The sequence below is a fragment of the Oncorhynchus masou genome, chromosome 10 (assembly GCF_036934945.1).
Source record: "Oncorhynchus masou masou isolate Uvic2021 chromosome 10, UVic_Omas_1.1, whole genome shotgun sequence".
NCBI lineage: Eukaryota > Metazoa > Chordata > Actinopteri > Salmoniformes > Salmonidae > Oncorhynchus > Oncorhynchus masou.
In genome coordinates this window covers 30161301-30177292 of record NC_088221.1, presented here as the reverse complement: position 1 = coordinate 30177292, position 15992 = coordinate 30161301, and the positions used below count along the sequence as shown (strand labels likewise).

Genomic DNA, 15992 nt, shown 5'->3' with positions numbered 1-15992 from the left:
AATTTTTACAGAGCTTGTTTGTGTAGTCCCGTGTGGCTCCGCTGGGTAATTTTTAGAGCTTGTTTGTGTAGTCCCGTGTGGCTCTGCTGGGTCATTTTTACAGAGCTTGTTTGTGTAGTCCCGTGTGGCTCCATTGGTAGAGCATGGCAGTATAAAAAAAGCTGAAAATATATGCACTCACTCTGGAAAGTAGTGTCTGCTAAATTACTAGAATGTAAAATGTAGTAAAACACTTGATTTCAGACAACTATCACATAACTACAGAGAATATAACCCATCGTGACTCACGCAGCTCGTTTGTGAATGAGCCTGTAGACTGCGTCCCACCAGTCCCTCTGTCTGTCTGTAAAGAGGTGGTGGAGGAGGGGCAGGGGCAGGCAGCGGGGCTCATGTTGACCAGTAGAAGTGATCCTGGCCCTCTCCTGGAGCTGGGTGTGACTGCACCACACCACCCCACACAGGAACACCTAGACAGGAGGGAATCACCCCAGTGTATTGTTAGAAGAAGGACCTAAACAAGTTCTTTGCATTAGTTCTTAGTGCATTACAGGTCATTGAATGAATGAAAAATTAAGCAAAAGGAAACCATCAATGATATGATACCAAGGACAGTATTAAGATCGTTATAAGGCCATAACTGAACAGCATAGATATTGTTAATGCTGAGCGAATAAACAATATTTATTTTCCTGTTTTTAAACAACTAATTGACCGACGTCGTTCAAATATTTGAATTCCATTTCGTTACGTTTTTTTTTCTGATCTCAATGCGCACATTGCGCTGCAGTTTCTCTAGAGATCAATAAGATCTTGCCCAAAATGAGATGCGATGAGGTAGGGAGTTGTAGTTTCAAACAGGCCAATGTTCTACATAATTTAGTGCAGAAAACATGATAATTAACTACAATAACCATAATCCAGGATGCAGCTAGTTGTCGGTGTGTGTTTCTTTTACACCTGCTAGGTAAGGGAAAGAAGAATGCGCGATCAAGAAGTAATTCCAAGAGAGCATTTTCTTCATGAGGGAGTACCTGAAAATACATGATCTAAGTGATTGATAGTTGGTATTCAGCAGTCATAAAAATATGCCTTATTTACTTTGATGAACTTCTAAAATAGTGATTTTGTCAGACATCAGCTCTATAGAGATGAGATGACTTGAAATAAAGTAATCAAATAAAACAAATGTAATATACACAACTGAAATATTTTATTAAAGTAATGTGAATAAATTATGGTTAATAAGTGATAAGCAGTCATGGGCAGTCACTACCATCATGAGACTTTTATTCATTGTTTTATTCTGTGATACAGCATTCAACCCACATTATGCATAGTGCATTTAATGTTAAAATTAATCAAACCCGAAATCGAAAATTGTAATTATTTTGTAATAATCTAACCGGAACAACCCCAAAGAGCACTAAATCACTCAGGACTAGATACTGTAGAGCAACCACACCCACCTCCAGGTCTAGCAGGCAGATGGACTCTGGTGTGTTGGTGTCCAGTTTGGAGGTCTCCAGGTTGAGCCTGGGGAACAGCTGTTTGAGCCAGTCCCTCAGAGAAGGCCTCTGGGCCAAGAGAGACCATTGGAGGCCCAGCCAACACAGCTGCTGGAGGTCCCCACCATGGAGCTGGATGGAGCCTAGAGACAAAAAAGTTAGAGATCTTATGTGTGAGATCAGCTGGGCTCCTGTTGTGTAGAGCCACACACACGCATCATACCGTTATCCCATTTGGTAAGGTCAGATATCTCTGGAGCCTGTGTGTTGATGGAGCGGATGTCATCGTTGCCAATGAAGGAAGACCCGACCGGAGCCAGAGGCCCAAACAAAAACTCAAACAAAGCGCCCTGACCACTACGGTTCCCAAACGCCTCCACCACCTCTCTGACAAAGGTGTGTGTCTCGGGCTTGAGGTTGAGCAGCATGTGTCCAGCCTGGCTCTTTCTGTCACTAGCCAGCAGCTCCAGAGGCTGAGGAGGAGACTGGTCCCGTTTAGACACCTTGCTCTTTGGCCTGGGGACCTAAATATGACAAGTAGGAAGAATGAAAACAAGAAGTTGGATACACAGGGACTGTTATTTGCTACAAAGCCTCTAGCTTGTGTGTGTGTGTTACCTGGTAGGCCAGCAGATAGCAGAGAGCAGCCAGATCAATGACAGCCCGCCACTGCTGTTCTCTCTCCTGAGCCATCTTCAGCAGCAGAGTGCCAGCATGCAGGTACAGATGTCCCCTCATCTCCACATAGACCTCAGACAGATCATCTGTTACACTGCCCTCTGCCCTCTTCAGGCCCTGCATCGCACAGTCAAAACTACATAGAAACAGAGAGAAATGGGGTTAAATACTCACACACACAGTGCTACAATGTAATAGGACTCTACAGAGTGGTGCTCTGTTGGTAGACTAGTACAGCATTCACATGTCCCTGCCTAGCCTGGATGTAACAAACACACCTCCAGAGGGCCTGGATGCTAGGCTGCAGTCCTTTCCCCTGCAGAGTCAGTCTCAGCAGGCTGCAGTGTGCCAAAAGTAGCTCTCTCTGCCGATGTTGCCTCTTCTCATTGGACGAAACACTGGGCTGGGCTAGGGATTCCTGAGAAACACACAATTCATCACTTTACCATCGTACATGTAATTCCATAAGAACATAATTGTATTTTGTGAGCATCCTGCTGACCTGCAGAGTGTGTACTACAGTAGAGTACCAGTCCAAGCTGGATCTAAGCAGGCCTCTCTTCTCTGTGGCCAGACAGTGTTTGACAGCCTCCTCCAGCCTGCCATCGGAGGAGAACAACTGAACCAGCTTGATGTTGATATGGGCATCACCAGGCCTCACAGCCAGCTCTGCCTGCAGTAGGTCAAACAACTGGTTCCACCCCTGTTGGCCCTGTTGATTCAGTAGGTGCTCCTAGAGGGAGAGTTAGTTAAGTAAAGCAAGGATTTTTAAAACAGTTGTTTCTAGCCCCCATGCCCATCTGCTGCTAAACAACTGCTCCTAAGGGGAGAGACAGTGTGGAGGGCATATGCATTAAACAGCTGCCAGCTCAACAGGCACCCCTGACGAGGGGGTGAGTGGTGCGGGTAGTGATCATGTGTCAACCCAGTGCCACAGTTTGTAAACAATCCTCCAGTCACAATGCAGTTAGTCTTTAGCCTTGACCCACTATTTTAGGTTAGGCAATCCATTTTAAACAACCTAAAAATAATTTGAATACAGGAAATCAATACTGTGTTAGAGCTCTTACCTTGAGGTTGAAGACAGCAAGGTGTCCAGGCAGCAGCTTGGCAGCTTTCTCCACCCAGAACTCTGCTCTGTTGTCTCTCTCGGTCTTACTGACCAGCAGCTCAGCCACCTTCAAAACCAGGTCCCTCTGGGCTGGGTTCAGGTCCACAGACCGCTGGATGGACACACACAATTAATGACCAGAAAGCATCGTCAGATAGCTGTGAACACCCATTGCATATAGGGCTGGGCAGTATGGAGTAAAACTGCATCAGAATGAGTTGCCAATTCCTTATATAATTGTGTTCTATGCTTATTGCACATCTATAAAACACAGACTTGGTAGTTAGCATAATAGTCTTTGGCTAAAATGCTGCTAGTAGTACTGCAATGCCATGTGCGACAAACAGCATTCGTTTTCCAGAATGAATGTTCATTGATACTCCAGTTTTAGTAACATCTGCTCTGCACACAATTTGAGGAGTTGAGACATAAAAAGGGTATAATTAGAAAGGTTAACTTCACTATTACAGTAAAATAATGTCTCTGTTTCTGTGTCCATATGACTGTGTTGGACCAATCCTCAAATGCAAATAGTGAGTTGAAACTGCTTGTCAGAGAGGAAGAAGTGATCTCTCATCTTTGCTGTGGTGAGTGGCAGGGGCTTGGTGTGTGTAAACAGAGAGAAAGAGGCAAAGAGAGAGGTTTCACTTTTGCCAAAATTTGTCCAAAATCGGTCTTCCCTCCTTTAGGACTACAACTCCCATTGTTAGGGAAGATACATGAGCATGTCGTCATTATATACAGATCACTGGTTTAAATGGGAAGGTGCACAGAGCACAGAAGGAGCTAAGGAGACAAGACCAAAAAGACACGAGAACAAGCGGACATAAACGGCCCATAAAAACGAGAATTTAAAACTATTATTGCAAAACAGGCATTTGGAATATCACGCTAAAACATTAATTTGATATATTCCCTAGCACTAATCGCATACACAACTGGCATATTTGTTTCTTCAAAAACAAATAAATCATATCAAACTGGATGACTGCTAAAGCCTAAAGGTCAGGGTAATAGGATACTATAGCAGTAGTATGTATGCAAGTGTGCAACTGAGAAGGATCTTACCTTGTAACATCCTATGGCCTTGTTGATATCTCCTTCCCTCTCATAAAGTTTGCCCAGGAACTTGTGTGCTTTGGGGTCTCTTTCCGCCACCTTCAGATATGCTGATACATGTCTAACAGAGGGGACCAGGTATTCAGAATAGAACCACAATACACACAAAAACGGCATCGTTACCCACTTCAATGTCATCAATGTCAACAATGTCTGCGTTGGTTGTGTTCAGGGCTTACCTTTTAGCAAGTTCATACTCCTTAGCTTCGAAGTATAATTTAGCAAATAAAAATCCTTTAATTGGTTTCTGTGGGAAGATCATATAGGCCTAATTTAAAGTAAGGTTACACTCTTGGTTATAACAACTAGATCGCTAACGTTACAGATGACATACATATGACATTTTTAGTTAGCTAAAAATGGTAGCTAGTTAGCCAGCTGGATCCATTCAAGTATACATTGTTAGCTATGTACACATCAAGTAAGAAAGGTAATGATGGCTCTTTTCCAACGGATCGTAGGAAGAGTGACATAGCCATAACGTTAGTTTGTTAGCCGGCATAAAGCAAGCTGATGGACAAGTTTCAAAAGCTAGCCAGCCCTGCTGCCAGCCTTTTCAACGAGGAAAGGCTGGCAGCAGTTCCTTGCGATGGAATAACTTGAGGTGTCCCAGTTCACATTTTAGTTAGCAAAGATAGTTAGCCAAAATGATCCGTTAGCTACTTATTGTTTCAAAGTTAGTCTATTAATAGTATTTTGATAGCTACGTTAAAAGCGTTATGTACTATTAGCTGTAATAGCTACCCGCTAGGTGTAGCTAAATGCCAGGCCAAGATGGCAGTAGCAGTTGGCTTAGCCTAGCTAGCTAGGTAGTATTCGCAGGCTGAAGAGCCAGTTGGGGCCGGGTTTGACTCACCTCTTTGAGTGAAGGAGAGGAACTCTCTACTGAATAAATATATTCGTCCACTTCGGCCTTATTTCGCCGCATGGCTGTGTAAAGCGTATTTTCTTATAATTCAAAACTAAAATTGCATAGAGTGACAAAACTCATCCGGAAAAAGCAGGAATCGTAAATATCTCCCCCACTGCTTAGCTAATTCGCCCTTTCACCCCGCTTCTGCCGTGACAACGTCAAATGGTAGCGGTAGTCACGTGGTACAAAACGTAATTTAACCATGACCTGTGATTGGTCGATACTTAGCCGATACGTTTTGAAAACGCACAGAAACGCAGCAAAAAAAGAAACATCCTCTCACTGTCAACTGCGTTTATTTTCAGAAAATGTATCATGTGGAAATATTTGTATGAACATAACAAGATTCAAAAACTGAGACATAAACTGAACAAGTTCCACAGACATGTGGCTAACATAAATGGAATAATGTTTCCCTGAACAAAGGGGGGGGGGGGGGGGTTAAAATCAAAAGTAACAGTCTGTATCTGGTGTGGCCACCAACTGCATTAAGTACTACAGTGGATCTCCTCCTCATGAATTGCACCAGATTTGCTAGTTCTTGCTGTGAGATGTTACCCTACTCTTCCACCAAGGCACCTGCATGTTCCTGGACATTTCTGGGGGGAATGGCCCTAGCCCTAACCCTCCGATCCAACAGGTCCCAGACGTGCTCAATGGGATTGAGATCCGGGCTCTTTGCTGTCCATGAACAGAACACTGACATTCCTGTCTTGCAGGAAATCATGCACAGAACAAGCAGTATGGCTGGTGCCATTGTCATGCTGGAGGGTCATGGCAGGATGAGCCTGCAGGAAGGGTATCACATGAGGGAGGAGGATGTCTTCCCTGTAACGCACAGCGTTGAGATTGCCTGCAATGACAACAAGCTCAGTCCGATGATGCGGTGACATGCCGCCCCAGACTGAAGGACCCTCCACCTCCAATTCTATCCCGCTCCAGAATACAGGCCTCGGTGTAACGTTCATTCCTTCAACAATAAACGCGAATCCGACCATCACTCTTGGTGAGACAAAACCGCGACTCGTTAGTGAAGAGTACTTTTTGCCAGTCCTGTCTGGTCCAGCGACAGTGGGTTTGTGCCCATTGGCGACGTTGTTGCTGGTGATGTCTGGTGAGGACCTGCCTTACAACAAGCCTACAAGCCCTTAGTCCAGCCTCTCTCAGCCTATTGCGGACAGTCTGAGCACTGATGGAGGGATTGTGCGTTCCTGGTGTAACTCGGGCAGTAGTTGTTGCCATCCTGTACCTGTCCCCCAGGTGTGTTCGGATGTACCGATCCTGTGCAGGTGTTGTTACATGTCATGTGGTCTGCCACTGCGAGGACGATCAGCTGTCCGTCCTGTCTCCCTGTAGGGCTGTCTTAGGCGTCTCACAGTACAGACGTTGCAATTTATTGCCCTGGCCATATTTGCAGTCCTCATGCCTCCTTGCAGCATGTCTAAGGCATGTTCACGCAGATGAGCAGGGACCCTGGGCATCTTTCTTTTGGTGTTTTTCAGAGTCAGTAGAAAGGCCTCTTTAGTGTCCTAAGTTTTCATAACTGTGACCTCAATTGCCTACCGTCTGTAAACTGTTAGTGTCTTAACAACCGTTCCACAGGTGCATGTTCAATAATTGTTTATGGTTCATTGAACAAGCATGGAAAACAGTGTTTAAACCCTTTACAATGAAGATCTGGGAAGTTACTTGGATTTTTACGAATTATCTTTGAAAGACAGGGTCGCACTGCTTAGTAACATCACAGATCAAACAATGAGACAGATATTTCCCTGGATGTATGAATGTGAAGCATCAGGTTGGCGTTTCCACTCACTACCAAATATGGTAGAGAGAGGAAGCCCACTGGCGGACATTGTAGGAAGATGGAACAAGATGGAATGAGATTTTTGCCTACATTCTGCAAATCTTCTAATCAATTAAATATTTGATCTCAATACAGTTTTCTGTTCCTAAAACTAGAATATGTTATGAACAGAGCGGACTAAGTGTTGTAGACTTCACGCTTTGCAAAACATTTTTTTTTTTAAATCGCACTGTTTAGAAGGAGTGCAAAGGCAAATTGAGTTATTGCACATGCGAACTTCACAGAGTAGGCCTTCCCTAACGGAAATATGCAGAAGGAAGGTCCAATCAAAAATTTGGACACACCTATTCATTCCAGAGTTTTTCTTTATTTTTACTATGTAGAACATTGTAGAATAATAGTGAAGACATCAAAACTATGAAATAACACATGGAATCATGGAAAGGAGGATACCTAGTCAGTTGTCCAACTGAAATGTGTCTTCTGCATTTAACCCAACATCTGAATCAGAGTCTGCCTTAATTGACATCCACTGCACCCAGGGAACAGTGGGTTAACTGCAGCTCAGGGGAAGAAGGACACATGCACCCCATTTGCACCCCATTATTTTTATTTCTACTTTGCACATTCTTCCACTGCAAATCTACCATTCCAGTGTTTTACTTGCTATATTGTATTTACTTTGCCACCATGGCCTTTTTTTGCCTTTACCTCCCTTATCTCACCTCATTTGCTCACATCGTATATAGACTTGTTTCTACTGTATTATTGACTCTATGTTTGTTTTACTCCATGTGTAACTCTGCGTCGTTGTATGTGTCGAACTGCTTTGCTTTATCTTGGCCAGGTCGCAATTGTAAATGAGAACTTGTTCTCAACTTGTCTACCTGGTTAAATAAAGGTTTTTTTTCTCTCAACCAGTTTCACCTGGAATGCTTTTCCAACAGTCTTGAAGGAGTTCCCACATCTCTTTGCTTATTTGTGTTGTTCGTGCCATAATATGGACTTGGTCTTATGCCAAATCTTCTGCATGTATTTTATTTATTAGAAATTTTATTTCATCCTTTATTTAACCAGGTAGGCTAGTTGAGAACAAGTTGTGGCAAAATGGCTTAAGGACAACAAAGTCAAGATATTGCAGTGGCCATCACAAAGCCCTGACCGCAATCCTATAGAACATTTGTGGGCAGAACTTAAAAAGCGTGTGAGCAAGGAGGCCTACAAACTTGACTCAGTTACACCAGCTCTGTCTGGAGGAATGGGCCAAAATTCACCCAACTTATTGTGGGAAGCTTGTGGAAGGCTACCTGAAACGTTTGACCCAAGTTAAACAATTTAAAGGCAATGCTGCCAAATACTAATTGAGTGTATGTAAACTTCTGACCCACTGGGAATGTGATGAAATAAATAAAAGCTGCAGTAAATCATTCTCTCTTCTAATATTCTGACATTTCACATTCTTTAAAATAAAGTGATAATCCTAACTGACCTAAAACAGGGATTTTTACTCAGATTAAATGTTAGGAATTGTGAAAAACTGAGTATAAATGTATTTGGCTAAGGTGTATGTAAACTTCCGACTTCAACTGTATTTCCTTCCTTAGATAAAATCATTGCTGGAACGCACAAACCAATTCAACCCGACCTCAATAATTGGAATAATATCGCTGTTGCTTTAACTGGCTGGATATCAATTTTCAAAATGAATATATTGCCACGGCTAAATGTCTGTAGTTCAATGCTTCCCATGGCTCCCCTGTCTGGCTGTTGGGATCAAATTCATTGTGCGGTTTCAAATGTATATGGCAAGGTAAATGATCCCGGATCAAATTGATACATTTACAAATAGTGAAAAACAGGTCTATTCGTATCAAACATTAAATTGTATTTCCAGGCTAGCATTTCGTCCCATCGTAAATTGGTTTAGACACGATTCTCTCTTCTGTAGAGAGAGATATTGTTTATCCTATTGCACTGGAGGAGGTGGTCTTCACTGATATGTCCCTTAAACAATGTAAACTATGCTTTGGTCCTATTATTGCTTAAAAAATGTTTCTTTGGTGCAAAATGAAAAAAAAAACAATGTAACTGGGAATCAAAATGGCATACCCCATGCATCAGTATTTCAGAATAATGTCTTGTGATCTGCAGGCCTTTTGCATCACCCCAATGGTCCAAATGCGGAGTCCGTACCACATTACACCCCTCACCGATATCATGGACAGTAATGGTTTGAGAACATTCCAAGAAAGATACATGCACATTACCAGGCAAGTCATTTTTCCTATATTTACAATTTAAGTCAGCTATGCACTAATTGGTCTTTTGACCAATCACATCAGATCTTTTCATGTCAGCTTTTTTTCAGAGCTGATCTGATCGGTCTAAAGACAAATGACTGAAAAAAAGATCAGAACTGTCTAAACACAGTCTACATGTATAGCCAAAGGCTGGTTCAGCTATATGGCCCCATATAAATATATTCAATAAAAATACTACACTGAACAAAAATATAAACACAACATGTAACAATTTCAAAGATTTTACTGAGTTACAGTTCAAATAAGGAAATCAGTCAACTGAAATAAATTCCGTTGGCCCTATTCTGTGGATTTCACATGATTTTGATTACAGATCTGAATCTGTTGGTCACAGATACATGAAAAAAAGAGGTAGCGGCATGGATCAGAAAACCAGTCAGTATTTGGTGTGACCACCATTTGCCTCAAATGTGCAACACATCTCCTTCGCATAGAGTTGATCAGGCTGTTGATTGTGGCCTGTAGAATGTTGTCTCACTCCTCTTCAATGTCTGTGCAAAGTTTCTGGATATTGGTGGGTGTTTCAATATGCTTGAGTTGTAGTCACGACAGACAAAGATATATAGTTAACCTCTACAGGATCGGTGTTCGCGGGACGGTTGAGCTAATGTGCGCTAATGTGATTAGCATGATGTTATAAGTAACAAGAACATTTCCCAGGACATAGACATGTCTTATAAGGGCAGAAAGCTTAAATTCTTGTTAATCAAACTGCACTGTCCAATTTACAGTAGCTATTACATTGAAAAAATACCATGCTATTGTTTGAGGAGAGTGCACAACAACAAAACACTTATCACAGCAACTGGTTTGATACTTTCACCTCTGAAGGTAAATAATGTATTACATTCAGAAATCTTGCCCTAATTTGTCATCCTGAGGGTCCCAGAGATAAAATGTAGCATAGTTTTGTTTGATAAAATACATTTTTATATTCAAATATAGGAACTGGGTTCTACAGTTTGAACACATTCTTCCCCTGATCTAGATGTGTGAAGGTTAGTGTCTTTTCTGTAGGGAAGCTAATTATCCATCATTTATGACATTCCTGGGAGTGAGTAAACTTACATTTTTTATTACCATATAATTTTTGTATGTTCTCTATAGTTACTTGTACTATACTTGAAAACGTATCAATAGAGAGCATCCTGACCGGTTGCATTACCCCCCACCCGTGTTTAGTTATGTTAATTATTGGGCTTTATTATCCAGCCGGCTCGCATGCTGGGTGTGTGGGATTATTTTCTGTGTACTATTGTGCCTGTAAATCACGGTTGTCCGTGTATGTGTGTTTTTCTGGACTGTTTAGTTCCCCGTGTTTTGGGGCATTTGTTTTTGTGGCGTCGTTTTCACCGGTGTGGTGAATTAAAAAGTTTTGCTTCCCTGAACTCTCTGTTTCCTGCGCCTGACTTCTTCCTCCACTACACCCCGGGCATTACAATTTCATAAACTGCATTGTTGGTTAAGGGCTTGTAGATATGCATTTCACAGTAATGTCTACACCTGTTGTATTCGGCGCATGTGAAAAAAACGATTTGATTTGTTGATAGTGCTGTTAAAAAGGCAGAGGTGCGCTTTATCATGGACAGACTTCTCCCCATCTTAACTACTGTTGTATCAATGTTTTGAACATGACAGTTTACAGTCCAGGATTACTCTAAACCGATTAGTCAACTCAACTTGCTCAATTTCCACATTATTCATTACAACATTTAGTTGAGGTAAATAATAGCCTTAAGCCAAGCACTGTATGAATCAAGGCCGTGAATGTAGCATAGACTATTATATTTTAGTATAGCGGAGGAATAACGCAGGGTTTTAAAGTCCCATTTAGCAGAGGAATGTGTAATTGTATCACTCTATGCAAATCAACACTCTGCAACATATTTTTGTTCAAATATAGTTAAATACTGTGACAAACTAAACACATTTTCAAAAGGTCAAAAGGGATATGATGCTTTCTCTTCTGGCAGTTCATTCCTTGCTAAGAGGATCATTAGATGGAGGAAGTCACACTCATCAGAGGATAGGTTAACTGAGTTTATACACACATTCCCACATCTTACAGTACTCATAAATACACTTTAATACACCAATAGGAAAAGGAAAAATGGACATTGCAGTGACAAGAAAATCCATATATCAACGGAATTGTTTGTCTCTGCAATTTTTTTTTCTCCATTTCAAAAGACAAAATAATGCATGACATGTAAAGCATGAAGAAAATTATTGGCAGATATTGTTTGATTCCATTACTATTATATAAAAGTGTATTAATGTTTATTCTGAGCATATTGATTGTGAAAAACACAAAAACAAACGTCTGTCATACAACAGTTGACAGTAAACAGTAAAAAACGCCCTTCCGTGACAATAGACCTTACATATTTATATTTATATGAAAATGGTACATTCATGTAAATATAACGCCATGTACAATGTTGTGGACTGTCACTCCCTGACCTTAGAGAGACGTTTCATTTCTCTATTTGGTTAGGTCAGGGTGTGATGTTGGGCTGGCATTCTATGTTTTGTTTTCTATGTCTCTTTATTTCTATGTTTTGGCCTGGTATGGTTCTCAATCAGGGACAGCTGTCTATCGTTGTCTCTGATTGGGAATCATACTTAGGTAGCCCTTTCCCTCCTTCAGTGTGGGTAGTTAACTTTGTTAGAGGCATTCATAGCCCTGTTAAGCTTCACGGTCGTTTTGTATTGTTGGCGACATTTCTAATAAAGAGGAATATGTACGCTCACCACGCAGCACCTTGGTCCGCTTCTTACGACGCCTGTGACATGGACGCCCAAACATCTCTATATGAGATGTCACCTCATGTCACCTCATTCAGTATTATCTTTGGATAATATTTCAATACATCCTGAAAAATGTACACAATCCTCTTGTACGAATATGACTCTTGTTTCTATATGACCTGAACTGCTGGGATGGAGGCTACTTTCTCAATAAGCTTCCCATCAGATCTGGGTCAAATAGTACTGTTCAAACATCAGATACTTCAAGTACTTGACATGCTCTTGATTTAGCTTACTGGTATACAGGGTGGGCAGAGTTTGCAAATTTGGCACAATTCCAATGGTCCCATTATAATAAGCAAGCCAAATCAAGCGATATTCAAGTATTTGAAATAGATGTATGTGTGTGTATGCATACAAACAGTGCGTTCGGAAAGTATTCAGACTTACGTGACAGACTTATTCTAAAATGGATTTAAAAAAATGTTTTCCTCATCAATCTACACACAATACCCCATTATGGAAAGCAATAACAGGTTTTTTAAATAAGTATTCAGATCCTTTGCTATGACACTTGAAATTGAGCTCAGGGCATCCTGCTTACATCGATCATTCTTGAGTCCACCTGTGGTAAATTAACTTGATTGGACATGATTTGGAAAGGCACACACCTGTCTATATATGTTCCCACAGTTGACAACGCACGCCAGAGCAAAAACCAAGGGATTGTGTCTAAGCACAGATCTGGGGAAGGGTACCAAAACATTTCTGCAGCATTGAAGGTACCCAAGAACAGAGTGGCCTCCATCCTTCTTAAATTTAGACATCCTATGCCTTGATGACAGCTTTGCACACTCTTGGCATTCTCTCAACCAGCTCCATGAGGTAGTCACCTGGAATGCACTTCAATGGGTCCTGTGTGGCTCAGTCGGTAGAGCATGGCGCTTGCAACGCCAAGCGACGTGGGTTCGATTCCTGCTGGGGCCACCCATATGTAAAAGTAGTGGCCCCAGCCGACTTGTAAGTCGCTTTGGACAAAAGCGTCTGCTAAATGGGATATATATATATATAATTAATTAACAGGTGTGCCTTGTGGAATTTATTTTCTTCTTAATGCATTTGAGCCAATCAGTTGTGTTGTGACAAGGTAGGGGTGGTATACAGAAGACAGCCCTATTTGGTAAAATACCAAGTCCATATTATGGCAAGAACAGCTCAAATGAGCAAAGAGAAACAACAGTCCATCATTACTTTAAGACGTGAATGTCAGTCAATTCGGAAAATTTCTAAAACCATCAAGCTCTATGATGAAACTAGCTCTCATGAGGACCGCCACAGGAAAGGAATACCCAGAGTCACCTCTGCTGCTGGGGATAAGTTCATTAGTTACCAGCCTCAGAAATTGCAGCCCAAATAAAAGTTCAAGTAACAGACACATCTCAACATCAACTGTTCAGAGGAAACCGCATGAATCAGGCCTTCATGGTCGAATTGCTGCAAAGAATCCACTACTAAAGGACACCAATAATAAGAAGAGACTTGCTTGGGCCAAGAAACACGAGCAATGGACATTAGACTGATGGAAATATGTTCTTTGGTCTGATGAGTCCAAATTTGGGATTTTTGGTTCCAACTGCCATTCTCTTTGTGAGGAGGGGGGTGCTTTGCTGGTGACACTGTCAGTGATTTATTTAGAATTTAAGGCATACTTAACCAGCATGGCTACCACAGCATTCTGCAGTGATATGCCATCCTATCTGTTTGCACTTAGTGGGACTATCATTTGTTTTTCAACAGGACAATGACCCAACACACCTCCAGGCTGTGTAAGGGCTATTTGACCAAGAAGGAGAGTGATGAGTGCTGCATCAGATGACCTGCTCGAGTTTTTATTTTATTTTACCTTTATTTTACTAGGCAAGTCAGTTAAGAACAAATTCATATTTTCAATGACGGCCTAGGAACAGTGGGTTAACGACAGGGGCAGAACGACAGATTTTGTACCTTGTCAGCTCGGGGATTTGAACTTGCAACCTTTCGGTTACTAGTCCAATGCTCTAACCACTAGGCTACCCTGCCGCCCCGAGTTGGACCGCAGAGTGAAGGAAAAGCAGCCAACAAGTGCTCAGCATAGGTGGGAACTCCTTCAAGACTGTTGGAAAATCATTCCAGGGGAAGCTGGTTGAGAGAATGCCAAGAGTATGCAAAGCTGTCATCAAGGCAAAGGATGGCTACTTTGAAGAATATAAAATCTGAAATATATTTTCATTTGTTTAACACTTTTTTGGCTACTACATGATTCCATATGTGTTATTTCATAGTTTTGATGTATTCACTATTATTCTACAATGTGGAAAAAAGTAAAAATAAAGGAAAATCTTTGAATGAAAGTTGTGTCCAAACTTTTGACTGGTACTGCATATATCTCTATATATATATATTTATAATGGATCCAGTTCTGCTGCACAGTAATGTGATAATGTGTAGCATCAGTAACATAGCCCAGGTGTCTGTCTGTTTCTACTTGTAGGGCATGACATTGATAGTAGTTGGCTAAGGCAGAAACAACCTTATCAATACTCTTTATTCACCTGACAAAATACCAGGACCATTGATGCATACTTAAATATACAAGTTGGGTTATGAAGGGACATTTTAAGCTAAAAGAATTATGAAATATATGAGATAAATTGATAAGTATATCAAGGATATATATATATGAATATAATATGAATATGTATTCATCAAAGGCACTGATTTGGGGATGACCCTTTCTTGTGTACAGTCTCTCTCTCTGCTCATGGGTTGTCACTATTTAACAAGGCATGAAAGGACGGAAGGATATTGCAAATCTGATTTTCATCAACCTATGAGGGGTTGGGTAGAGTGGTTTTAATCCCTAAATTTACACCAAGAACAAAGGTCATGTGCTTGCTCAAACACTCTGACATCACTTTTGTCTGTTCTGGCATGTCTGTCTGTCTGTCTGTCTACTTCCGGCCCACGGTCTCTGCCAGCTTCTTGAGCCTCTTCTTGAGCTCCAGAGGAAACTTCTCGTAACACTTCTTACACACCGGCTTCATGTCAAACTCCACAAACTTGTTCCTGTAAGGAAGAGACAAAAATACAATCTTTATGATCAGGGTTCTGATTTTATTTGTCTTTCATTTATCTATCTATATATCACAAGTCTTAAATTCTAGCACTACTTTCCCTTCGGCTACCCCTCCTGCTTTCTCTCTTCCCCCCCTCCTGCTCCCTCCCTTCCCCTCCTGCTCCCTCTTCTTCCCCCCCCTCTGCCCCCCTCTTCCCCCTCCTGCTCCCTCTTTCCCTTCTGCCCCCCCTCCTGCTCCCTCTATCCCCTCCTGCTCCCTCTTTCCCTTCTGCCCCCCCTCCTGCTCCCTCTCTTCCCCGTCTGCCACCCCTCCTGCTCCCTCTCTCCCCTCCTGCTCCCTCTCTTACCCTTCTGCCCCCCCTCCCGTGCCCCCTCCCTCCCTCTCCCCTCCTGCTCCCTCTCTTTCCTTCTGCCCCCCTCCTGCTCCCCTCTCCCCTCCCCCTCCTGCTCCCTCTCTTACCCTTCTGCCCCCCTGCTCCCTTTCTTTCCCTTCTGCCCCCTCCTGCTCCCTCTCTCCTGCTCCCTCTCTGCTCCCTTTCCCTCCTGCCCCCCCTCCTGCTCCCTCTCTTTCCCTTCTGTCCCCCCTCCTGCTCCCTTTCTTTCCCTCCTGCTCCCTCTCTTCCTGCCCGCCCACCCTCCTGCTCACTCTCCCCCTCCTGCTCCCTTTCTTTC

General features: G+C 42.2%; 2 protein-coding genes across 8 annotated transcripts in view; both read right to left on the bottom strand.

Moving 5' to 3' along the window:
• Window positions 1-5471, bottom strand: part of LOC135547493 (E3 SUMO-protein ligase RanBP2-like) — a 54558-nt gene extending 49087 nt beyond the window's left edge. For all 4 annotated transcript variants that reach the window (XM_064976554.1, XM_064976553.1, XM_064976557.1 and 1 more), the window contains exons 1-10: window positions 5270-5471; window positions 4593-4660; window positions 4363-4474; window positions 3254-3406; window positions 2686-2916; window positions 2462-2601; window positions 2124-2319; window positions 1729-2029; window positions 1467-1648; window positions 289-467 (exon numbers count right to left, since the gene is read on the bottom strand). In XM_064976554.1, the coding sequence (XP_064832626.1) occupies window positions 289-467; window positions 1467-1648; window positions 1729-2029; window positions 2124-2319; window positions 2462-2601; window positions 2686-2916; window positions 3254-3406; window positions 4363-4474; window positions 4593-4660; window positions 5270-5341 (1634 nt within the window). In that variant the 5' untranslated portion in view covers window positions 5342-5471. The remainder of the gene's footprint in view (window positions 1-288; window positions 468-1466; window positions 1649-1728; window positions 2030-2123; window positions 2320-2461; window positions 2602-2685; window positions 2917-3253; window positions 3407-4362; window positions 4475-4592; window positions 4661-5269) is intronic.
• A 6009-nt stretch (window positions 5472-11480) lies between these two features.
• LOC135547490 (LIM and senescent cell antigen-like-containing domain protein 1) overlaps window positions 11481-15992 on the bottom strand; it is a 91938-nt gene continuing 87426 nt past the window's right edge. For all 4 annotated transcript variants that reach the window (XM_064976550.1, XM_064976551.1, XM_064976549.1 and 1 more), the window contains exon 10: window positions 11481-15310. In XM_064976550.1, coding sequence (XP_064832622.1) covers window positions 15196-15310 — 115 coding nt within the window. In that variant the 3' untranslated portion in view covers window positions 11481-15195. The remainder of the gene's footprint in view (window positions 15311-15992) is intronic.